At 44.4% G+C, this 25,641-nt stretch overlaps 1 protein-coding gene across 1 annotated transcript in view; it reads right to left on the minus strand.

Annotated features, from left to right (window-relative positions):
• The window catches only part of adamts17 (ADAM metallopeptidase with thrombospondin type 1 motif, 17), a 125,968-nt gene that overhangs the window by 75,753 nt on the left and 24,574 nt on the right, over nt 1-25,641 (minus strand). The window contains exons 4-6 of the mRNA XM_084154121.1: nt 15,683-15,855; nt 7,318-7,401; nt 6,073-6,230 (exon numbers count right to left, since the gene is read on the minus strand). Of these exons, the coding sequence (XP_084010247.1) occupies nt 6,073-6,230; nt 7,318-7,401; nt 15,683-15,855 (415 nt within the window). The remainder of the gene's footprint in view (nt 1-6,072; nt 6,231-7,317; nt 7,402-15,682; nt 15,856-25,641) is intronic.

A 25,641-nucleotide genomic window follows, 5' to 3' on the forward strand; every position in this document is an offset into this window, starting at 1 on the left:
CTGGTCTGATTGCATGGACTGTCTGTGACTGCGAGGTAACGTGGATTTAACAAACAGCTGGGGGGCTGACGAGCCAGCTGCAGACACAGAACACTGGTTTGAGGAGGAGAGGAGGAGGAGAGTGACAGACAGGGAGAGGGCATGACAAGGGGGATGCAGGGCGGAGGGGAGCGGGGGGGAGACAGAGATAAGGAGAGGGGGACACGGTGAACACAAAGTTATTATTTCCTGTTAAGATGTCTCCCGAATCCCTAGAAATGATCCAACTAGTGTAGTATCAGTTACACACTGAGAGCATATAGGCAGACATTAGACCGTCTCAGACAGATCCAGGACAGTATCACATGTCATGTAATCTCCTGAGAGGCAGGTAATTAGTTGTTGGAGACGAGGAAGTCTACAGTGACAGGCGTGACATAGAGATTACCTCTCTCCTCTCTGAGTGTTACAGTACAGCAGACACCCATCCCAGACAGATACACACACACGTCGTTTCAGCCCAGCTAGCTCAGCCCAGCCAGCTCAGCCGTCAGCGAGAAGGGAAACCGGAGCACGAAGTGACACGCTCTAATCTCCTCTCCCCTCTCCTCTCGCCTCCTCTCCCCTCCCCTCTCTTCTCCTCTCGCCTCCCCTCTCCTTCCTGTCTCCTCCTCCCTTCTCCTCTCCTCCTGACTCCTGGCGAGCAGCGCTCAGAGATGGACAGATGTGGATCCTGAACACTCCTGTATTCACAGAGAATCCCTTCTGAGCGTGGTTAGGGATCAGTTGCACTACAACCACCCCAACAGAACAAAAGACTTCTCTGTGTTGAACGCTCCTCTCCTCCTCTTCCTCCTTCCTTCATCCCCCTTTACTCAGGGTGCACACTGTAAAAACAAATACCCACAAATCTAGTTGTTTCAAATTATTATTATTAAGTAACTGGTTCCACAGCCTTTTTTTTGTTTACTCAACTTTTCGGTCAAAGTGTTACCTGAACATAACATTTTTAGTTGGCCCAAACTTAGCTCCAACATGAGAAAACATAGGCAAAAATTCAGTCAACTTAAAATGATGTGTTTGCTCAATTGTTTATTCAACTAGAAATTATTAGGCTGTGGAATTAGTTACACACACACAGTGTTTTTAACACTATGATTTCAACTTACATACTTGGACATAAACATTGTGCATGTTCATTATACAGTAACTATTATTCAACATGTCCTCACCTGGGATTTGCACTCACAACCTCTTGGGTCATGGCATTGCGATCTTCCTGCTACGCCACCATGTATGTGTCAATTATGAGTTAATCTGACTATTCTCTCATCACTGATTTGATTTACTTATTTAAGCAATTTTAGATTTTGCTGTATAGTTATCTAATGTTGGTGGAGCATATTACTCTGTTTTAATGTTACTCCTTAATCACTATGATCAATAAAATAGTTTTTCTTGAGTGTATTTTTAACAGATCTGAGATTTACTTTGAACTGCAAAGTGTAGCAATACATGTGAAATGAGTTACTTACACAGACATGTTGCCGTAGCAGGAAGATTGGAATGCTGTGAACCAAGAGGTTGTGAGTTCAAATCCCAGGTGAGGACATGTTGAATGAACATGCACAATGTAGTCAACGTGTGTCAAATATGTAAGTTGAAAACATTGTATGTTAAAAGCATTGTATTTCTAGTTGAATTAAGATATGAGACTGATTGAGCAAAAACATTCTAAGTTGACAGACATTTTGCCTACGTTTTTCGGACAAGTTTGAGCCAGCTGAAAATGTTATGTTCAGGTAACACTTTGACCGAAAAGTTCAGTAAACAAAAAAAAGGCTGTGGAACAGTTACTTAATCATATTTAGTTGAAACAAGTAGATTTTTTTTTACAGTGCAGGATGACAGGATATGTTCTGACAGGCTACATCAACGCTTATTTAAACCAAATTAACCCTTTTACCTCCCAGCCCAAATTAGAACAGGTCATAATACCTCATCAAGAATTAGGTATGCGAGTGTGTGTATGTGTGTGTTCGCATGCGTGTAAGAGAGATGTCATTGGGCTAAATGGGCTAACTGATTATAAACCATCATGGCCACGAAGAAAAGCAACTTATGCTACAGCTTTACAGACAGGAAGAAGAATCAGATAGGACAGAGAGAGAGAGAGAGAGAGAGAGAGAGAGAGAGAGAGAGAGAGAGAGAGAGAGAGAGAGAGAGAGAGAGAGAGAGAGAGAGAGAGAGAGAGAGAGAGAGAGAGAGAGAGAGTTTTAAATAATCTTTATTGGGTCTGGGAGCCCACCACACAATAAATACTCATAGTTACACATCAATTAAAAACACAACTCCAATTCCTCCTCCACAGTAACTAAACACAACAGCCTCTGAATACCCCATATACTCATAAACAGATCAATATTGTTGACACGTTTATAATAGGCAAACTCAACCCTTAGTCTCGCTGCCAACATTCCCTCCAGCATTCCCACCACATCCACAGACCCCTGTCCCCGAATACTGTTCTTTCGGGTCTTCCATATCGCTAATTTTGCTGCCCCTAACACAAAATTAAGCAACACAACTACACCGTTTTGACTAAACCTGTACTTTGGCCCAAATATATACAGTTGGGAAGAGAAAACCTCTCCCAACGTTGAGAACCAATTAGTGATCAGGTCAATCATCCCGACCAACCTGGGACACTGTAAAAACAGAGTTTCAGACTCAGCACAGAATGGACACCCCTCCCCAACAGTAGGATCCAGGTGTACCAGATACATGTTGGTGGCTATGGCTCCATGTATTATCCTCCATTGGAGGTCAGCTGTCCTCTTATCAATAGGCAGTTTGTATAATGATCGCCAACAGCCTTTTGGGGAGGCACCTGGACCAAGCACACCTCGTCGATTTTACCCCTTCCAGGGAAGAGGCATGGGACACCTTTACACATATTCTGTACATGGCCTTCTTTCCCACCTCCTTGAACTCCCCCTGCTCCAGGGTATCGAAGGAAAGCAGCATCCCCACGTCCTCCTAGAATGGCCCCGCCGCAGCACTAACAATCATTTTACATTTAAGTCATTTAGCAGACGCTCTTATCCAGAGCGACTTACAGTTTGTGAATACACATTATTTTATTTTTTTATACTGGCCCCCCGTGGGAATCGAACCCACAACCCTGGCGTTGCAAACGCCATGCTCTATCAACTGAGCTACATCCCTGCCGGCCATTCCCTCCCCTACCCTGGACCAATTGTGCGCCGCCCATGAGTCTCCCGGTTCGAATCCAGGCTCTGTCGTATCCGGCCGCGACCGGGAGACCCATGGGGCGGCGCACAATTGGCCCAGCGTCGTCCAGGGTAGGGGAGGGAATGGCCGGCAGGGATGTAGCTCAGTTGGTAGAGCATGGCGTTTGCAACACCAGGGTTGTGGGTTCGATTCCCACGGGGGGCCAGTATGAATAAAATAAAATAAAAAATGTAATGTACTCACTAACTGTAAGTCGCTCTGGATAAGAGCGTCTGCTAAATGACGTAAATGTAAAAAATGTAAATGTATCACCGCCTGGTACGGCAACTGCACCGCCCGCAACCCCAGGGCTCTCCAGAGGATGGTGCGGTCTGCCCAACCCATCACCGGGGGCAAACTACCAGCCCTCCAGGACACCTACAGCACCCGATGTCACAGGAAGGCCAAAAAGATAATCAAGGACAACAACCACCCGAGCCACTGCCTGTTCACCCCGCTATCATCCAGAAGGAGAGGTCAGTACAGGTGCATCAAAGCTGGGATCGAGAGACTGAAAAACAGCTTCAATCTCAAGGCCATCAGACTGTTAAATAGCCATCACTAGCACATTAGAGGCTGCTGCCTATATACATAGATTAGAAATCACTGGCCACTTTAATAAATGGAACACTAATCACCTTCATAATGTTTACATATCTTGCATTACTCATCTCATATGTGGTCCTCTGTAGCTCAGCTGGTAGAGCACGGTGCTTGCAATGCAAGGGTTGTGGGTTTGATTCCCACGGGGGCCAGTATGAAAAATTTATGCACTCACTAATTGGAAGTGGCTCTGGATAAGAGCGTCTGCTAAATGACTAAAATGTAAATGTAATATACTGTATTCTATACTATTCTACTGTATCTTAGTCTATGCAGCTCTGACATTGCTCGTTTATATATATATTCTTAATTCCATTGCTTTACTTAGATTTGTGTGTTTTGGGTATATGTTGTGAAATTGTTAGATATTACTGCACTGTCGGAGCTAGAAACACAAGCATTTCGCTACACCCGCAATAACATCTGCTAAACACGTGTATGTGACCAATAAAATGTGATTTTGATTTGATTTCATCACTAAACCTGAAAAGACCTTTGTTAGAGTATGAGATGTATACAGATACAGATACAGAGACCCCATACTGTTTGAACTCAAGTCTGATACAGACACACTCCAGGGTGAAGTTTCCCCTTGGTACAGATCTAGGACCAGCTTCCCCTCCCCCTATCCTAACCTTAACCATTAGTGGGTATGGTCATCCTCTTCACAAGCGTTGGATCAAGTGAGAGAAAGAGAGACGGACAGACGGACAGATAGTTGCGGTCATTGCAGATAAAGGTGGCACATCCTGTTATTGAGTGTAAGGGGGCAATTACTTTTTCACACAGGGGAATTGGGTGTTAACTTTGTTAATTAAATAAATAAATAAAATATCATTTTTTTATTATTATTTGTAAACTCAGTTTTCCCCTTTATCTAATATTAGGTATTGGTTGAAGATCTGATAACATTCAGTATATAAAATATACAATAAAGAAAATCAGAAAGGGGGCAAATACTTTTTCACGGCACTGTAGATAGAGAGATAGAGAGATGGAGAGACAGACAGAAAGACAGACAGAGAGAGAGAGAGAGAGAGAGAGAGAGAGAGAGAGAGAGAGAGAGAGAGAGAGAGAGAGAGGGGGGGGGGGGGAGAGAGAGAGAGACACACAACCAAATAATGAGAAAACAAAAAGATAATTACTTGACACATTGGAAATAATTAATTAAAAAAACAGAGCAAACTAGAAGAACAGAGAAACTCCAAGCGCGCTGTCATGTGCCTTTTACAGAGGAGTGGCTTCCGTCTGGCCACTCTACCATAAAGGCCTGATTGGTGGAGTGCTGCAGAGATGGTTGTCCTTTGCTCTGACATGCACTGTCAACTGTGGGACCTTATATAGACAGGTGTGTACCTTTCCAAATCATGTCCAATCAATTCAATTTACCACAGGTGGACTCCAATCAAGTTGTAGAAACATCTCAAGGATGATCAATGGAAACAGGATGCACCTGAGCTCAATTTCGAGTCTCATAGCAAAGGATCTGAATACTTATGTAAATAAGGTATTTCTGTTTTTATTTTTTATGCACTGTCATTATGGGGTATTGTGTCTAGATTGATGAGGAAAACATTTAATTTAATCCATTTTAGAATAAGGCTGTAACGTAACAACATTTGGAAAAAGGGAAGGGGTCTGAAAACTTTCCGAATGCACTGTATTTCCCTCAGATTACACAGACCCACAAAGAATTTGAAAACAAACCCAATTTTGATCAACTCCATCACAGCAGCAAGATTTGTGACCTGTTGCCACAAGAAAAGGGCAACCAGTGAAGAACAAACACCATTGTAAAAACAACCCATATTTATGTTGATTTATTTTCCCTTTTGTACTTTAACTATTTGAACATTATATGACATTTGAAATGTCTTTATTCTTTTGGAACTTTTGTGAGTGTAATGTTTACTGTAAAAATTTTTATTGTTTATTTCACTTTTGTTTATTATCTTTTTCACTTGCTTTGGCAATGTAAACATATGTTTCCCATGCCAATAAAACCCCTTACATTGAAATTGAAATTGAGAGAGAGAGCAGGGAGAGAGAGAGCGAGAGAGAGAGAGAGAGAGAGAGAGAGAGAGAGAGAGTAGGGAGCAAGAGCAAGAGACTATATATCAGAGACACAGTGACAACAGTGCCAGTCCTGGACAGTGACAGTGTGATTGGAAGCGTGACAGTGACAATGACAGTTACCTAGTGACGAGCACGGCCGTGTCCACAGGTGGAATGTCGTCCCTGCCCCCAGGCACGTAATTGTTGCCTAGGTAACGGGGGCCGCCATACTCCTCCCACTGCCACTGACAGAAGCTCTCCAGGGACCTTTCTCCGTGGTGGCCCACCTTCAGCCTGTCCTGTGGAGGAAACAGGAAAGGAGACAAGACAAGGAGATAAGGAAAGGCGATGAGGACATAATCTCTCCAGAGACCTCTCTCCGTGGTGGCCCACCTTCAGCCTGTCCTGTCGAGAAAACAGGACAGAGTCACACACAGGGTCCGGGAAGGAGACGTGGGAAGGAGACAAGGCGTATAAACAAGGAGAAATAATAGAGGAGAATTGATAGGAGCTCTCCCAGGACCTCTCCCTCCCTGTGGAAAGAGGAGAAGGGACAAAAGCCCTTGTAGTAGGATGAAGTGTCCTCAAGAAAGCTGTCTGAAGGTCGGTTGAGCCTTTTCCAAGCTGGTCCTAGATCTGTGCATAAGGGCGACATCGACCCTGTAGCTTTGTTTTGGCACAGAGGTTGGTCGTAGTGACTTTCCTAATGGGACATTATATACAGTAATATTATTGAGGTATAAAGCCCTGCTGAGGGTGTAGGGTGAAGTTCCCCCTAAACACTGATTTCTGGTCAATTATTGTTTTTCACCACTAATGATTAAGTTTAGGATTGGGGGAGGGGAAGCTGATCCTAGATCTGAACTAGGGGAAACTTCACCCCGGAGCTGTGCTGAGGGAGTTTAGGGAGAGATAGCTATTTAAAGATGCTGAACCCAGACACGTTATTATACTGACTCTTATCAGTACTGCTCTGCCGAGATCCACACACACACACACACACACACACACACTTGACACCAATTTAGACTGGCTCTCCGGGGCCCTGTTAGAGTAGAGAGATAAATCAATTAGGATGGGGAAAACAGTGGGAAACTCTCTCACATACACACACACGCACAAACACATTCATTCTCTTTTTCTCTCTCTGTCTCTCTCTCACTCTCTCTCTTTCTCACACATACACATGCACACACACACGCACGCACGCATGCACGCACATACACACAGAGGATACATTACAAGTCCTGAGGCCAATGATAAAACTATGTAGAAAAACTGTTGGGTGGGCCCTGAATCTTCAACGACTTAGTATGTGGGGGTCAGAAGGTTCAAGAGAGGTCATGGAAGGTCAAAGAAGGTCAAAGGTTTGAGGTCAGAACTTACTGGGCGGTTGTGGAGCAGGACCAGCTTGGTGACCCGTATGTTGATTCTGACACCCAGAGTCTTGCTGTTAAACATGTTGTACACCTGCAAGAGTATCGTCCACATTATTATCATCATCATCATCATCATCATCATTTAAATCAACAATTAATCAACAATTAACATTACTAACAATCATTTGTTAGTGTACTTCAGTGTACTTAATTACTTAATTAGTGTACTTCACTGATACACCCAAACTAAACAGCTGATATGAGTGTTGAAGGTGGTGTAGCCCATATGGCTCTGGTCAAATGTAGTGCACTATGTAGGGAATAAGGTACCATTTGGGACGTACAGTTGAAGTCGGAAGTTTACATACACTTAGGTTGGAGTCATTAAAACTCGTTTTTCAACCACTCCGCAAGTTTTTTGTTAACAAACTATAGTTTTGGCAAGTCGGTTTGGACATCTACTTTGTGCATTTTTCCAACAATTGTTTACAGACAGATTATTACATTTACATTTTAGTCATTTAGCAGACGCTCTTATCCAGAGCGACTTACAGGAGCAATTAGGGTTAAGTGCCTTGCTCAAGGGCACAACGACAGATTTTTCACCTAGTCGGCTCGGGGATTAGAACCAGCGACCTTTCGGTTACTGGCACAACGCTCACTTATAATTCACTGTATCACAATTCCAGTGGGTCAGAAGTTTACATACACTAAGTTGACTGTGCCTTTAAACAGCTTGGAAAATACCAGGAAATGATGTCATGGCTTTAGAAGCTTCTGATAGGCTAATTGACATAATTTGAGTCAATTGGAGGTGTACCTGTGGATGTATTTCAAGGCCTACCTTCAAACTCAGTGCCTCTTTGCTTGACATCATGGGAAAATCAAAAGAAATCAGCCAAGACCTCAGAAAAATATTTGTAGACCTCCACAAGTCTGGTTCATCCTTGGGAGCAATTTCCAAACGCCTGAAGGTACCACGTTCATCTGTACAAACAATAGTACGCAAGTATAAACACCATGGGACCACGCAGCCGTCATACCGCTCAGGAAGGAGACACGTTCTGTCTCCTAGAGATGATCGTACTTTGGTACGAAAAGTGCAAATCAGTCCCAGAACAACAGCAAAGGACCTTGTGAAGATGCTGGAGGAAACAGGTACAAAAGTATCTATATCCACAGTAAAACGAGTCCTATATCGACATAACTTGAAAGGCCGCTCAGCAAGGAAGAAGTTACTGCTCCAAAACCGCCATAAAAAAGCCAGACTACGGTTTGCAACTGCACATGAGGACAAAGATCGTACTTTTTGGAGAAATGTCCTCTGGTCTGATGAAACAAAAATATAACTGTTTGGCCATAATGACCATCGTTATGTTTGGAGGAAAAAGGGGGATGCTTGCAAGCCAAAGAACACCATCCCAACCGTGAAGAACGGGGTTCGCAGCATCATGCTGTGGGGGTGCTTTGCTGCAGGAGGGACTGGTGCACTTCACAAAATAGATGGCATCATGAGGAAGGAAAATAATGTTGATATATTGAAGCAACATCTCAAGACATCAGTCAGGAAGTTAAAGCTTGGTCGCAAATGGGTCTTCCAAATGGACAATGACCCCAAGCATACTTCCAAAGTTGTGGCAAAATGGCTTAAGGACAACAAAGTCAAGGTATTGGAGTGGCCATCACAAAGCCCTGACCTCAGTCCTATAGAAAATGTGTGGGCAGAACTGAAAAAGCGTGTGCGAGCAAGGAGGCCTACAAATCTGACTCGGTTACACCAGCTCTGTCAGGAGGAATGGGCCAAAATTCACCCAACTTATTGTGGGAAGCTTGTGGAAGGCTACCCGAAACGTTTGACCCAAGTTAAACAATTTAAAGGCAATGCTACCAAATACTAATTCAGTGTATGTAAACTTCTGACCCACTGGGAATGTGATGAATGAAATAAAAGCTGAAATAAATAATTCTCTCTACTATTATTCTGACATTTCACATTCTTCAAATAAAGTGGTGATCCTAACTGACCTAAGACAAGGAATTATTACTATGATTAAATGTCAGGAATTGTGAAAATCTGAGTTAAAATCTATTTGGCTAAGGTGTATGTAAACTTCCGACTTCAACTGTATCCCCTGTGTTTCCTACATGGTGGATGGTTAGTAGCTGATTTCTTGCGGGTCGCAGCTTGACCAGGGCTGGCTAAAAAACATTGGTTTTGTGCCAATAATCACCCAAGTAATCATTTGAAAACGGGCTTGGAATCCATCATAGTCAAGACAATAGAAGACGACCACACTACTCGATAGAAGACGACCACACTACTCAATAGAAGACGACCACACTACTCGATAGAAGACGACCACACTACTCGATAGAAGACGACCACACTACTCAATAGAAGACGACCACACTACTCGATAGAAGACAACCACACTACTCAATAGAAGACGACCACACTACTCAATAGAAGATGACCACACTACTCAATAGAAGATGACCACACTACTCAATAGAAGACGACCACACTACTCGATAGAAGACGACCACACTACTCGATAGAAGACGACCACACTACTCGATAGAAGACGACCACACTACTCAATAGAAGACGACCACACTACTCAATAGAAGACAACCACACTACTCGATAGAAGACGATCACACTACTCAATAGAAGACAACCACACTACTCAATAGAAGACAACCACACTACTCAATAGAAGACAACCACACTACTCAATAGAAGACGACCACACTACTCAATAGAAGACGACCACACTACTCAATAGAAGATGACCACACTACTCAATAGAAGACAACCACACTACTTGATAGAAGACAACCACACTACTCAATAGAAGACGACCACACTACTCAATAGAAGACGACCACACTACTTGATAGAAGACAACCACACTACTCGATAGAAGACGACCACACTACTCGATAGAAGATGACCACAGGTGATAAGGGTAGGTAACAACACATCTGCCACAATGATCCTCAACACGGGGGCCCCTCAGGGGTCCGTGCTCAGTCCCCTCCTGTACTCTCTGTTCACCCATGACTGCATGGCCAGGCACGACTCCAACACCATCATTAAGTTTGCCGATGACACAACAGTGGTAGGCCTGATCACCGACAACGATGAGACAGCCTATAGGGAGGAGGTCAGAGACCTGGCCGTGTGGTGCCAGGATAACATCTCCCTCAATGTGACCAAGACAAAGGAGATGATTGTGGACTACAGGAAAAAAAAGAGGACTGAGCACGCCCCCATTCTCATCGACGGGGCTGTAGTGGAACAGGTTGAGAGCTTCAAGTTCCTTGGTGTCCACATCACCAACGAACTATCATGGTCCAAACACACCAAGACAGTCGTGAAGACGGCACGACAAAGCCTATTCCCCCTCAGGAGACTGAAAAGATTTGGCATGGTTCCTCAGATCCTCAAAAAATTATACAGCTGCACCATCGAGAGCATCCTGACTGGTTGCATCACCGCCTGGTATGGCAACTGCTTGGCCTCCGACCTCAAGGCACTACAGAGGGTAGTGTGTACGGCCCAGTACATCACTGGGGCCAAGCTTCCTGCCATCCAGGACCTCTATACCAGGCGGTGTCAGAGGAAGGCCCTCAAAATTGTCAAAGACTCCAGCCACCCTAGTCATAGACTGTTCTCTCTGCTACCGCACGGAAAGCGGTACCGGAGTGCCAAGTATAGGTCCAAAAGACTTCTCAACAGCTTCTACCCCCAAGCCATAAGACTCCTGAACAGCTAATCATGGCTACCCGGACTATTTGCACTGCCCCCCCACCCCATCTTTTTACCGCACGGCAAGCGGTACCGGAGTGCCAAGTCTAGGTCCAAAAGACTTCTCAACAGCTGCTACCCCCAAGCCATAAGACTCCTGAACAGCTAATCATGGCTACCCGGACTATTTGCACTGCCACCCCACCCCACCCCCCACCTCATCTTTTTACGCTGCTGCTACTCTGTTAATTATTTACGCATAGTCACTTTAACTATACCCACATGTACATATTACTTCAACTACCTCAACTAGCCGGTGCCCCGCACACTGTCTCTCTGTCTCTGTACTCTGACTAAAGCTGGTAATCTACTGTGGTAATGAAGTTAAGGCAGCAGCAGTTGAGCCTAGAGCAGAACTGGCAAGAAAAGACACACACACACAAATCTACTTTGTTTTCTTTCTAAAAATGACCACACGGCCAGTAAACAAACGACTATGAAACATGTAAAATAATGATTTAATTGACATTGATCTGAAAACACCAAGGTAGAGTTACTTCACAAGATCGACTGAATTATAATACAATTCTGTGTCCAAATCTCAACCCAAAAACTCCACATTAAAATGTTCATAGATGACAGAAGCTTATAAAACATAATTTAAATAATACATAGGCCTACATATTGAGACAATGTTACATTTCTGAGACCGAAAAACGGTTAAGAGTGTTGGGCCAGAAACCGAAAGGTCGCTTGTTCGAATCCCTGATCCGGATAGGTAGAAATATCTGCCGTTCTGCCCTTGAACAACACAGTTACCCCCAAACAACAACTGCTCCACAGGTGCCAATGACGTGGACGTCAATTAAGGCAGCCCCCCGCACCTCTCTGATTCAGAGGGGTTGGGTTAAATGCAGTTGTGCAACTGACTAGGTAACCCCTTTTCCTTCCCCACATACATAGTCCAAATCAGTCTCTCTCAGCTCAGAAGATCTTCCAAAATGTTTTCAAAAGGAGATTACATAGAAAACTGTGTCTGTGACTGTAAAATAACAAAGTGGATTATCTCCCAACCCAGTAGACTGGCCAAACACACCAAGCATCCCAAATGGCACCCTATTCCACAGGAGGCTGCTGAGGGGAGTTCTGGCAGTGACTGTAGTTACCAGACTCTTTTCAAGAAATCATTTTCCAGGATATTTCCAGTTCTTCTCAGGTTTTTACCAGGCCATACACAACCTCACCAGTTATCAACAAACTCACTAGTTATCAAACACAACTCACTAGTTCTCACCAATTAACCCCTTAATTGGTTATGGGGTTAATTGGAAGAAGCACCTTCAATCTACAAAGATCTACTAGTGTATTATAGTGCTTCCCCCACTTGATATGTTCTATACAAATCCCTAGTTGTTTGTTTTTGAGGCTGTTTCCCTTTCTGATTCTTCTTCTTATATGGTTAACCTGGAGCTATTTCCACAGTGTACTGTGAAGGTATGACCAGGGAGTATGCCTGCCAATGAAAACTGACTAGGCTGCCCCCCCCACCCCCATCTCTCTCTCTCTTTTCTCCCCTGCCTCCCTCTCTCCTCTGACTCCCTCTCTCCCCTGCCCAGACCTTGGCTGGCTGTACTGCTGTGTTGATCTCTCTCCAACAGTTCTGCCTCCCTCTCTCCCCTGCCCAGACCTTGGCTGGCTGTACTGCTGTGTTGATCTCTCTCCAACAGCTCTGCCTCGGAACGTTGTTTAAGCAGTTGGCTTATCACCCTCTCCCTCCTCTCCCTCCCTCCTTTCCTCCTGTCTCTCTTCTCTCTCGCCATCCTTCCTTCACTAATGCCTTTTCCCCTCTCTCTCTCTCTCTCTCTCTCTCTCTCTCTCTCTCTCTCTCTCTCTCTCTCTCTCTCTGTGTCTCTCTCTGTGTCTCTCTCTCTGTCTCTCTGTCTCTCTGTCTCCCTCCCTCTCTGTCTCCCTCCCTCCTCTTTCCCCCTCTGGCCTGTTGCTCTCCTGCCCAAGTCATTGTTGGACTGCCTCTCCAACATTTCTGTCTGTGAGCAACCTGCCTACCCCTCTCCCTCTCTCCTTCCTCTCTCAACCCCCCCCCCCTTGGCTCTTGCCTACCACACTCGCATACCCTCTCTCCCTCCTCTCTCTTACCCTCCCTCCCTCCTCTCCTCTTGTCTATCCCCCCCTCTGGTTTCTTGCTCTGCTGCCCAAGTCACTGTTGGGCTCTAACTGCTCTGCCCAGTGAGCAGCAGGTTGAATCAGTTGGCTGTTCAGGGAGTTTTAATGAGAAACTGTAGGGTGAGAAACACAGGCTGAGTCCCAAATGGCACCCTACACAGTGCACTACTTTTGATCAGGGCCCATACAGTGAGGGAAGAAAGTATTTGATCCCTTGCTGATTTTGTACGTTTGCCCACTGACAAAGAAATGATCAGTCTATAATTGTAATGGTAGGTTTATTTGAACAGTGAGAGACAGAATAACAACAAAAAAATGCAGAAAAACGCATGTCAAAAATGTTATAAATTGATTTGCATTTTAATGAGGGAAATAAGTATTTGACCCCCTCTCAATCAGAAAGATTTCTGGCTCCCAGGTGTCTTTTATATAGGTAATGAGCTGTGATTAGGAGCACACTCTTAAAGGGAGTGCTCCTAATCTCAGCTTGTTACCTGTATAAAAGACACCTGTCCACAGAAGCAATCAATCAATCAGATTCCAAACTCTCCACCATGGCCAAGACCAAAGAGCTCTCCAAGGATGTCAGGGACAAGATTGTAGACCTACACAAGGCTGGAATGGGCTACAAGACCATAGCCAAGCAGCTTGGTGAGAAGGTGACAACAGTTGGTGCGATTATTCACAAATGGAAGAAACACAAAATAACTGTCAATCTCCCTCGGCCTGGGGCTCCATGCAAGATCTCACCTCGTAGAGTTGCAATGATCATGAGAACGGTGAGGAATCAGCCCAGATCTACATGGGAAGATCTTGTCAATGATCTCAAGGCAGCTGGGACCATAGTCACCAAGAAAACAATTGGTAACACACTACGCTGTGAAGGACTGAAATCCCGCAGCGCCCGCAAGGTCCCCCTGCTCAAGAAAACACATATACAGGTCCGTCTGAAGTTTGCCAATGAACATCTGAATGATTCAGAGGAGAACTGGGTGAAAGTGTTGTGGTCAGTTGAGACCAAAATGGAGCTCTTTGGCATCAACTCAACTCGCCGTGTTTGGAGGAGGAGGAATGCTGCTTATGACCCCAAGAACACCATCCCCACCATCAAACATGGAGGTGGAAACATTATGCTTTGGGGGTGTTTTTCTGCTAAGGGGACAGGACAACTTCACCGCATCAAAGGGACGATGGACGGGGCCATGTACCGTCAAATCTTGGGTGAGAACCTCCTTCCCTCAGCCAGGGCATTGCAAATGGGTCGTGGATGGGTATTCCAGCATGACAATGACCCACAACACACGGCCAAGGCAACAAAGGAGTGGCTCAAGAAGAAGCACATTAAGGTCCTGGAGTGGCCTAGCCAGTCTCCAGACCTTAATCCCATAGAAAATCTGTGGAGGGAGCTGAAGGTTCGAGTTGCCAAACGTCAGCCTCGAAACCTTAATGACTTGGAGAAGATCTGCAAAGAGGAGTGGAACAAAATCCCTCCTGAGATGTGTGCAAACCTGGTGGCCAACTACAAGAAATGTCTGACCTCTGTGATTGCCAACAAGGGTTTTGCCACCAAGTACTAAGTAATGTTTTGCAGAGGGGTCAAATACTTATTTCCCTCATTAAAATGCAAATCAATTTATAACATTTTTCACATGCATTTTTCTGGATTTGTTTTCTGTTATTCTGTCTCTCACTGTTCAAATAAACCTACCATTAAAATTATAGACTGATCATTTCTTTGTCAGTGGGCAAACGTACAAAATCAGCAGGGGATCAAATACTTTTTCCCCTCACTGTAGGTAGTGTACTATGTAGGGAATAGGGTGCCATTTCGGACGGACATAGAGAAACAGCAGTTCAGTTCTCTGGTACTGGCTGGTCTCTAGGAGCTAAACCAGCTAGCACAAAGCCAAGAGAAACATGGGAGGTGGCATCGTCAAAATGGAGCATGTTAACGTGTCTTTAACCTTTCAAACATGGTAGTGAGCCGCTCAACAGCGTGTCTAAAACTCAAAGGCTTAATCAGACCTAAAATTCCCAGAAGTCCCCACAAGGATAGTAAAACAAGGACAATTCTCCCTGGTGGGGACATTTCCCACGTCCCCATGAAGACGAAGGCTATTTTAAACTTAGGGGTTAGGGTTACAATTAGGGTTAGGGTTAAAATTCTGGTTAGGGTAAGGGTAAGGGGTTAGTGGTTAGGTTTAGGGTTAGGGTTAGGGTTAGGGTTAGGGTTAAGGTTAGGGTTAGGGTTATGGTAAGGGTTAGGGTTAGGGAAAATAGGATTTTGAATGTAAATTAATTTTAGGTCCCCACGAGGATTGAAGAACATAATGTGTGTGTGTGTGTGTGTGTGTGTGTGCGTGTGCATGTGTGTATGCATATGCGTGTGTGTGTGTGTTCATGTATGCATGCATATGAGCGTGTCAAGCATCCTTACCATGTTCATGACGGTGAGCAGGAATCTCTGCGCGGCCTCCGCCCCGTGGTACTGCACCATGTCTGAGTCTGCCACCACCACAGTCTCCACCGTATACAACCCGTTCAGATGGATGGCGTTCCTCCTTCCACGGCCCTCCTCCACTCCTTTTTGCCTCATCTCCTTCTTCCTCACTAGCACAGGGGACAGAGACACATAGATGATTGATTATTCATTGCTGTTCCAACATAGTGGAAAATGGTTAGCCTTGTTCCAGATCACACCAAACCACTAGGAGTTTGCAAGACAGCACAAACAGATGTGGGACCAGGCTAGGTCTACTGCATCTTAACAAGACAACACAACAGATGTGGTACCAGGCTAGGTCTACTGCATCTTAACAAGACAACACAACAGATGTGGTACCAGGCTAGGCTTACTGCATCTTAACAAAACAACACAACATATGTGGTACCAGGCTAGGTTTACTGCATCTTAACAAGACAACACAACAGATGTGGTACCAGGCTAGGTCTACTGCATCTTAACAAGACAACACAACAGATGTGGTACCAGGCTAGGCTTACTGCATCTTAACAAAACAACACAGCATATGTGGTACCAGGCTAGGTTTACTGCATCTTAACAAAACAACACAACATATGTGGTAACAGGCTAGGTTTACTGCATCTTAACAAGCCAAGCTGACAGGGACAAGAACAGAGACAACGGCAGCTAGACATTCCATTATGCAGTCGTTGAGCTAAAGAATCCCTTATAGATACTTTAATTTGGGCATGACGTCTGTTAGTTTTGGGTTAGAAAATGCTTAATAAGTTAGAGGTTGGTTACAATAGCAAGGTAAACAAAACCAGTGTGAAGCGCGTCTCTCCATGACTGGAAACACATAAAGAAACACCTTTAATAATTGTGTGATTTGGGTGAACTAACCCTTTAAGTACAGATGGACAACAGACAGATAAAGAGACGGGCAGATAAAATAATGTGGTGCCATGAAGTTTCTCTCTCTCTCACACAAACACACTTCTCTCTACTTCTACTCTCCCTATGCTTTAACTTCCTCCAGTCCTCTACAAGATACCACCACCATCACATACTCTATGAGCATAAGTTCTATTAGTCCTAACCATCCCAAATGAAATAGCTTCAGTACTCTAACCAGTGTTATGAGAACAAGGCAGGGGCTGGCCCATTCGCTAAGTCGTTCCAGACTCAATGGGATCTCTAATGTCTTCCATTGGAAAGAAAAGGAACAGCTAGTTTACATAAGAATGGTGGAATAAACAATGGTCAAACCACTGCAGCGACAACAGGACTTAATGGAACACATTAAAGGGGCAATCTGCAGTTCAAACAACAAGAAAGTGGTCAACCCGTCACTGATTTGGTAAAACAGCTGAGGGAGGGGGCTGGAGAAATGTAACCACTGTCAAATTCATAGACAGAGGTATGGATGCAAGGACTGACCATCCATGAGATAACATTTTTAGTTTTTCCTATGTTTTGAGGCTATACAGTATTTGTTTACAATTACATTGTTTTCAAACAATTGAGTAAAACAAGCTTATATTTTGGGTTGTGATGGGGTACAACAGTTGAACTAAGCTTATAAAACATTTATAAGATATATTCTTAAACAATCTATGGGTATGTTAAATTGTAAAAGACTGAACTTCCCCTTTAAGGAGGACTCGTTGCATACACTAACTTCGGTTCTCGTCAGAGATGCATGGTTAACTAAAGCCTTAGTGCTGTAGCACCACCTCAAGCAAAACTGTGTGAGAGACCTTAGTAACAACAGATTGGGTAACACTATCTTAAAGCCAACCGTCATAATACATTATGATGTGGTTAATGCATTATATGATGTGGTTATAATGCATCATGATGTGGTCAATACATTATGATGCGGTTAATGCATTATGATGTGGTTATAATGCATCATGATGTGGTTAATGCATTATGATGTGGTCAATACATTATGGTGTAGTTATAATGCATTATGATGTGGTCAATGCATTATGATGTGGTTATAATGCATTATGATGTGGTTATAATGCATTATGATGTGGTCAATGCATTATGATGTGGTTATAATGCACCATGATGTGGTTATAATGCATTATGATGTGGTTATAATGTATTATGATGTGGTTATAATGTATTATGATGTGGTTATAATGTATTATGATGTGGTTATAATGCATTATGATGTGGTTATAATGCATTATGATGTGGTTATAATGCATTATGATGTGGTCAATGCATTATGATGTGGTTATAATACATTATGATGTGGTTATAATGCATTATGATGTGGTTATAATGCATTACGATGTGGTTATAATGCATTATAGAGCATGGATGGTCTTCTTATAAAGTCTTACTATCATCTCATAATGATCATGCTCCTTAGTCTCCTGAGTGGCGCAGTGGTCTAAGGCACTGCATCGCAGCGCTAGCTGTGCCACTAGAGATCCTGGTTCGAATCCAGGCTCTGTCGTAGCCGGCCGTGACCGGGAGACCCATGGGGCGGCGCGCAATTGGCCCAGCGTCGTCCATGGTAGGGGAGGGAATGGCCGGCAGGGATGTAGCTCAGTTGATAGAGCATGGTGTTTGCAACGCCAGGGTTGTGGGTTTGATTCCCACAGGGGGTATGAAAAAATATATATAATGTAAGTCGCTCTGGATAAGAGCGTCTGCTAAATGACGTAAATGTAAATGTTAATGTAAAAAAAAAAAATCTGTCCATTGAAAAATTGTAGCACAGATTACAAGCCATATAATAAGGCATTATAAAGTTGAACTAAGCTTATAAAACATTTATAAGATATATTCTTAAACAATCTATGGGTATGTTAAATTGTAAAAGACTGAACTTCCCCTTTAAGGAGGACTCGTTGCATACACTAACTTCGGTTCTCGTCAGAGATGCATGGTTAACTAAAGCCTTAGTGCTGTAGCACCACCTCAAGCAAAACTGTGTGAGAGACCTTAGTAACAACAGATTGGGTAACACTACCTTAAAGCCAACCATCATAATGCATTATGATGCGGTTAATGCATTATGATGTGGTTATAATGCATCATGATGTGGTTAATGCATTACGATGTGGTTATAATGCATTATGATGTGGTCAATGCATTATGATGCGGTTAATGCATTATGATGTGGTCAATACATTATGATGTAGTTATAATGCATTATGATGTGGTCAATGCATTATGATGTGGTTATAATGCATTATGATGTGGTTATAATGCATTATGATGTGGTCAATGCATTATGATGTGGTTATAATGCACCATGATGCGGATAATGCATTATGATGTGGTTATAATGTTTTATGATGTGGTTATAATGCATCATGATGTGGTTATAATGCATCATGATGTGGTTAATGCATTATGATGTGGTTATAATGCATTATGATGTGGTCAATGCATTATGATGTGGTTATAAAGCATCATGATGCGGATAATGCATTATGATGTGGTTATAATGCATTATGATGTGGTTATAATGCATCATGATGTGGTTAATGCATTATGATGTGGTTATAATGCATTATGATGTGGTCAATGCATTATGATGTGGTTAATACATTATGATGTGGTTATAATGCATTACGATGTGGTTATAATGCATTATAGAGCATGGATGGTCTTCTTATAAAGTTACTATCATCTCATAATGATCATGCTCCTAAAAAAAAAAAAATCAGTCCCTATGGACCCTGATCAAAAGTAGTGTGCTATATGCAATTTGAGACGCATCCTACACTGATGATGTTGGCGACACGATTGTTCCTGACTCAGTAGATCAATACTCATGATTGATACTGTTGTTGCCATGGTTCCTTCTCTTCTTGAAGACTTTAAATAAGTATTTCAAGACTTTCAAGTTCATAACACTGTAGACTGGCAGTAGGTTTGCAAAATTCCGGTAACTTTCCCCAAAGTCCCAGGTTTTCCAGAAATCCCGGTTTGACTATTCCTGGAATCCTCCAACCAGGATTTCTGGAAAACCTGGGAATTTCGATAAAGTTACCGGAATATTGGAACTCTAACTGGGAGGATATCAATTCTATTAAAGTAACAGCCATTTACATTTGGCTGAACTGTCTGAACTGTAACTTTTAAGAACACCCATGAGATATCCCTGTTAGTGGAAGAAGGGCCATGTCATTCCATGTATTTAGTTCAATCAAACCCATTTTCCAGAATATATCTGAGCTTGTTTCTAGCATGGCTTGCATACACACGCTCGAACGCACACTCACTCACTCACTCACTCACTCACTCACTCTCTCACTCTCTCACTCTCTCACTCTCTCACTCTCTCACTCTCTCACTCACTCACTCACAGACATACAATCCCCACTTCTGCAGAAACCAAACTATTGGTTGTGGAGGTATTGTTTTTTAAATCTGTTGTGTGTTAAGGTTGTTTGTCTGCGTGGACAAACACTGTGGAAATATGTTTTGTTCTCAGAGAAGAAGAGTGCTTAGCTTGGGCAATGACAATACTGGACAACTGTGAAGGCTCAGTGAATCAAAAGCCACAAAAGCATATGGTACCCCAAGACCTGGAGGTGTGTCTTGGGCATGGGAATGCCAAAAAGCATGAGAATAATCCATGTGTTGTTGTGAATTTAAAGTAATGTTTATCGCATGTTCTTGTTTACGTTTAGTGCATTAGAAAAGGCAAGATGGGTGGGATCTGTGAATCCCCCAGTTATCTGGTCTAAAAAACTTGTCACACATCAACACAATGCAGAACTCTGTTGGTCACATGGAGAAAAACTTTTGAAGTGGAACATGAGATACAAACAAACATGGCTTCCCTTATTGAAATCAGGTCCCACTTAATTATAGTAATAATAACAATTTAATAATATGTAAACATACTTTATATTACTCAAGTGTATCTGTAAAAACAGTAAATGGTATAGTTAACGACATTAGTTCAAACACTGCAAGTAGCTTCTGACAAGAGGAAGATGGTACTCTCTTCAACCCTCCTCTCCCTCTTCCTCTCCTCCTCGTTGACCCCTCTCTTTAGCCTGCTCCTCTTCAATCCCTCTATTCCTGCTCCACTTCATCTCTCAAGCCTCTGGTACAGATGTCTCTACACTCCATTACCCTGTAATGTGCCAGATCACCACTCCACGGGCGTGGGTAGCCTTCCCACTTAGACCCTACTGTGTCCATGACAACGCAGGCCTGACAGAGGGCACATGGCAACCAGGCCAACTTCTGATTTAATCAATCAAATTGATCAGAAATACAGTGTAGACATTGTTAATGTTGTAAATGGCTATTGTAGCTGGAAACTGCTGATTTTTAATGGAATATCTATATTGGCGTACAGAGGCCCATTATCAGCAACCATCAGTCCTGTGTTCCAATGGCACGTTGTGTTTCCTAATCCAAGTTTATCATTTTAAGAGGCTAATTGATCATTAGAAAACCCTTTTGCAATTATGTTAGCACAGCTGAAAACTGTTGTGCTGATTAGAAGGTGTAGTCCCCTGTAGCTCATTTGGTAGAGCATGGCGCTTGCAACGCCAGGGTTGTGGGTTTGTTTCCCACGGGGGGCCAGTATGAAAATATATGCACTCACTAACTGTAAGTTGCTCTGGATAAGAGCGTCTGCTAAATGACTCAAATGTAAATTAAAGAAGCAATAAAACTGGCCTTCTTGAGACTAGTTGAGTATATGGAGCATCAGCAATTGTGGGTTCGATTACAGGCTCAAACTGGCCAGAAACAAATAACTTTCTTCTGAAACTCGTCAGTCTATTCTTGTTCTGAGAAATGAAGGCTATTCCATGCGAGAAATTGCCAAGAAACTGAAGATCTCGTACAACGCTGTGTACTACTCCCTTCACAGAACAGCGCAAACTGTCTCTAACCAGAATAGAAAGAGGAGTGTGAGGCCCCGGTGCACAACTGAGCAAGAGGACAAATACATTAGTGTCTAGTTTGAGAAACAGGTCCTCAAATGGCAGCTTTATTAAATAGTACCCGCAAAACACCAGTCTCAACGTCAACAGTGAAGAGGCGACTCCGGGATGCTGACCTTCTAGGCAGAGTTGCAAAGAAAAAGATTAAGGAAGATTGGAAAAAAGTGTTATGGACAGACGAATCGAAGTTTGAGGTGTCGGATCACAAAGAAGAACATTTGTGAAATGCAGACCAAATGAAAAGACACTGGAGGAGTGCTTGATGCCATCTGTCAAGCATGGTGGAGGCAATGTGATGGTCTGGGGGTGCTTTGGTGCTGGTAAAGTGGGAGATTTGTACAGGATAAAAGGGATATTGAAGAAGGAAGGCTATCACTCCATTTTGCAACGCCATGCCATACCCTGTGGACAGCGCTTGATTGGAGCCAATTTCCTCCTACAACAGGACAATGACCTAAAGCACAGCTCCAAACTATGCAATAACTATTTAGGGAAGAAGCAGTCAGCTGGTATTCTGTCTATAATGGAGTGGCCAGCACAGTCACCGGATCTCAACCCTATTGAGCTGTTGTGGGAGCAGCTTGACCGTATGGTACGTAAGAAATGCCCATCAAGCCAATCCAACTTGTGGGAAATGCTTCAGGAAGCATGGGGTGAAATCTCTTCAGATTACCTCAACAAATTGACAACTAGAATGCCAAAGGTCTGCAAGGCTGTAATTGCTGCAAATGGAGGATTCTTTGACGAAAGCAAAGTTTGCAGGATACAATTATTATTTCAATTATTTCTAACCTTGTCAATGACTACATTTCCTATTCATTTTGCTATATTTCTTATTCAAACTCATTTCATGTATGTTTTCATGGAAAACAAGGACATTTCTGAGTGACCCCAAACTTCTGAACGGTAGTGTATATATATATATATATATATATATATATATATATTTGCGGGAAAAAAACATATGGGGGATTGGAAGTGATGCAGACATTTACATTGATGGAAGTTACAATCTATCTGCAATTTTAAAGCTAAACCCCCTAAAAATAAAATAAAATAAAACGTATCAATCAAATGTCGTTTGAATAGCACTATTTTCAGAAATTAGTGTATTTGTCACAGAACGCTTAACAAAGAAAACCCATATCGAAATGAATAGCCCAAACAGCAAAACTATAGGGCGAACAACAACAGTACTGACAAACTCCCTTACATCACCATGCACATCCCACCCAGACAGCAATAAAATAGGTATTAATGAAGAGCAGTGAAGACAACTCCCTTTCTCCCTTTGCAGTGGCTTTAAACCACAGTCACCAGAGAAGAAAAACAATAACAAGAGCAATATTGAGACAAACAGAGAACTGCCTTGAACCCAAAAGACAAAGTTGAGCACACAGTTGCAACCCAAATGGCATCCTAGTCCCTTTATAGTACACTACTTCTGGCCAGGGCCCATAGGGCACTGGTTAACAGTGGTCCACTTTGTAGGGAATAGGGTGCCATTTGGGACGTACCTGTCACGGTTTCGGCCGAGGCTGCTCCTCCTCCTTGTTCGGGCAGGCTTCGGCGGTCGTCGTCCCTGGAGTACTAGCTGCCACCGTTCGATGTTTCATGTTTGTTTGGTTTTGTCTGTTTGTACACCTGTCCCTTGTTAGTGTTTGATTTGGTTGCCTATTTAGTTTTCGTGTGTGGGGGCAGGTGTTATGTGGTATTGTATATTTGTCAAGCTGTTGCTCTTGTTGTATTTACTCTCGTGTGTTGTTTTTCAGAGAGTCCGCACTGTGTGCGCGTTCTTCATTTTACGCACTGTGTGTGTTGTGCGTATTTTGTATTTTGCCTCCCGGTTGGGTTGGCTGTTCGCCTGTTTGGTGCTGCCTTTTGTTCACTAAAGTCTGTTGACGTACGCCCGTGTTTCCTGCGCTTGATTTCCTCACCACATCTACACTCAGCTACTGACAGAATACCACATCCGTCATGGAGTCAGCAGGAGCACCCGCGCCGACAGAGGTCATGGAGGACCGTCTTCGTGGACAAGAGGACCGGATTAACCAGATCGGTCACGCCTTGGATCGGGTGATGAACACTCTCCACCGATGGGAAAGCAGCGCCCCCACCTACCGGACCATCCCCATCGGTCAGTCCTCCTGTCCACATTCCGGAACCCAGTGGGATCCGGCTCTCGCTCCCGAGGGCGTACGACGGCTCCGCTGCCGGGTGTCAAGGGTTCCTGCTACAGGTGGAGCTCTACCTCGCCACCGTACACCCGGCGCCCTCGGGACACGAGAGCGTCTCCGCCCTCATCTCCTGTCTCACCGGCAAGGCGTTGGAGTGGGCCAACGCCGAATGGAGGAGAATGGACGCCGCTACCATCACTTATGCGGAGTTCTCCCGCCGCTTCCGGGCCGTGTTCGACCATCCACCAGAAGGGAAGGCGGCGGGGGAGCGTCTGTTCTTCCTCCGACAGGGGATGAGGAGCGCACAGGATTTTGCCCTGGAGTTCCGGACTCTAGCGGCAGATGCAGGGTGGAATGAGCGGGCCCTCATAGACCACTTCCGTTGTAGCCTCCGGGAGGACGTCCAAAGAGAGTTGGCGTGCAGGGATACCATGTTGACGTTTGACCAACTAGTCGACATGGCCATTCGGTTGGACACCCTGCTCGCCACCCGTGGACGCCCCGGATGGGGGTCGCCCATTTCACCCTCCAGCACCTCCGAGCCGAGCCCTATGGAGCTCGGAGGTGCTGGCGCTAGAGAAAGGAGGAGTAGGAACCCGAGGGGGGCCGTCCCCTGCACCAACTGTGGCCGTGGAGGGCACACCGCGGCTAGGTGTTGGGGAAGGTCCCCCGGTGGAGGTGAAGGCAGGCCACGCATTGGGGAGTCCTCCCAGGTGAGTAGGCGCCCTACTTACCCAGAGCTTTCTGTCGTTCACATAACCTTGCCTGTTTGTTTTCCACAGGTAGCACCTCGTTCCCAGCATAAGGCGCTAGTCGATTCAGGCGCAGCTGGGAACTTTGTAGATCGCCAGTTCTGTGCAGAATTAGGGATTCCTCTCCTTCCCGTTGATAAGCCTTTCCCTGTACATGCCCTAGATAGCCGTCCGTTAGGGTCTGGGTTGATTAGGGAGGTCACAGCGCCCCTTAAGATGGAGGCGCAGGGGGGTCATGAGGAGACGATTCAGCTCTATCTGATTGACTCTCCTGCGTATCCGGTGGTGCTGGTGCTTCCCTGGTTGATTACCCATGACCCTACTATTTCGTGGCGAGAGAAAGCTCTTAAAGGGTGGTCTGCTCAGTGTGAGGGGCTGTGTCTGGGTGTTTCCATAGGGGCGACCTCGGTGGAAAGTCCGAATCTAATGCCTGCACTGCACATTCCCCCCGAGTATGAGGATTTGACACTGGTGTTTAGTAAGACTAGGGCGGCGCAGCTGCCGCCTCATAGACAGGGGGATTGTGCGATAGATCTCCAGTTAGGAGCAGCCCTCCCGCGGAGCCATGTGTATCCCTTGTCTCAAGAGGAGAGGAAGGCGATGGAAACTTACATCGCCGAGTCTCTGAGACAGGGATACATACGGGCCTCCACTTCACCCGCTTCCTCAAGCTTCTTTTTTGTGAAGAAAAAGGATGGAGGTCTGCGCCCGTGTATTGATTACCGCGGTCTCAATCAGATTACGGTGAAGTACAGCTATCCACTTCCTCTGATTGCGACTATGACGGAGTCATTACACGGTGCTCAGTTCTTCACAAAATTGGATCTCAGGAGCGCATATAACTTGGTGCGCATTAGAGAGGGCGATGAATGGAAGACAGCGTTTAGCACGACCTCCGGTCATTACGAGTATCTCGTCATGCCATATGGGTTAATGAATGCTCCCTCAGTCTTCCAATCCTTCGTCGATGAGATTTTCCGGGACATGCAGGGGCAGGGAGTAGTTGTGTACATCGACAATATTCTGGTGTACAGTTCTACCCGAGCAGAGCATGTAGCCCT

This window comes from Coregonus lavaretus (genome assembly GCF_964263955.1).
Source record: "Coregonus lavaretus genome assembly, chromosome: 37".
NCBI lineage: Eukaryota > Metazoa > Chordata > Actinopteri > Salmoniformes > Salmonidae > Coregonus > Coregonus lavaretus.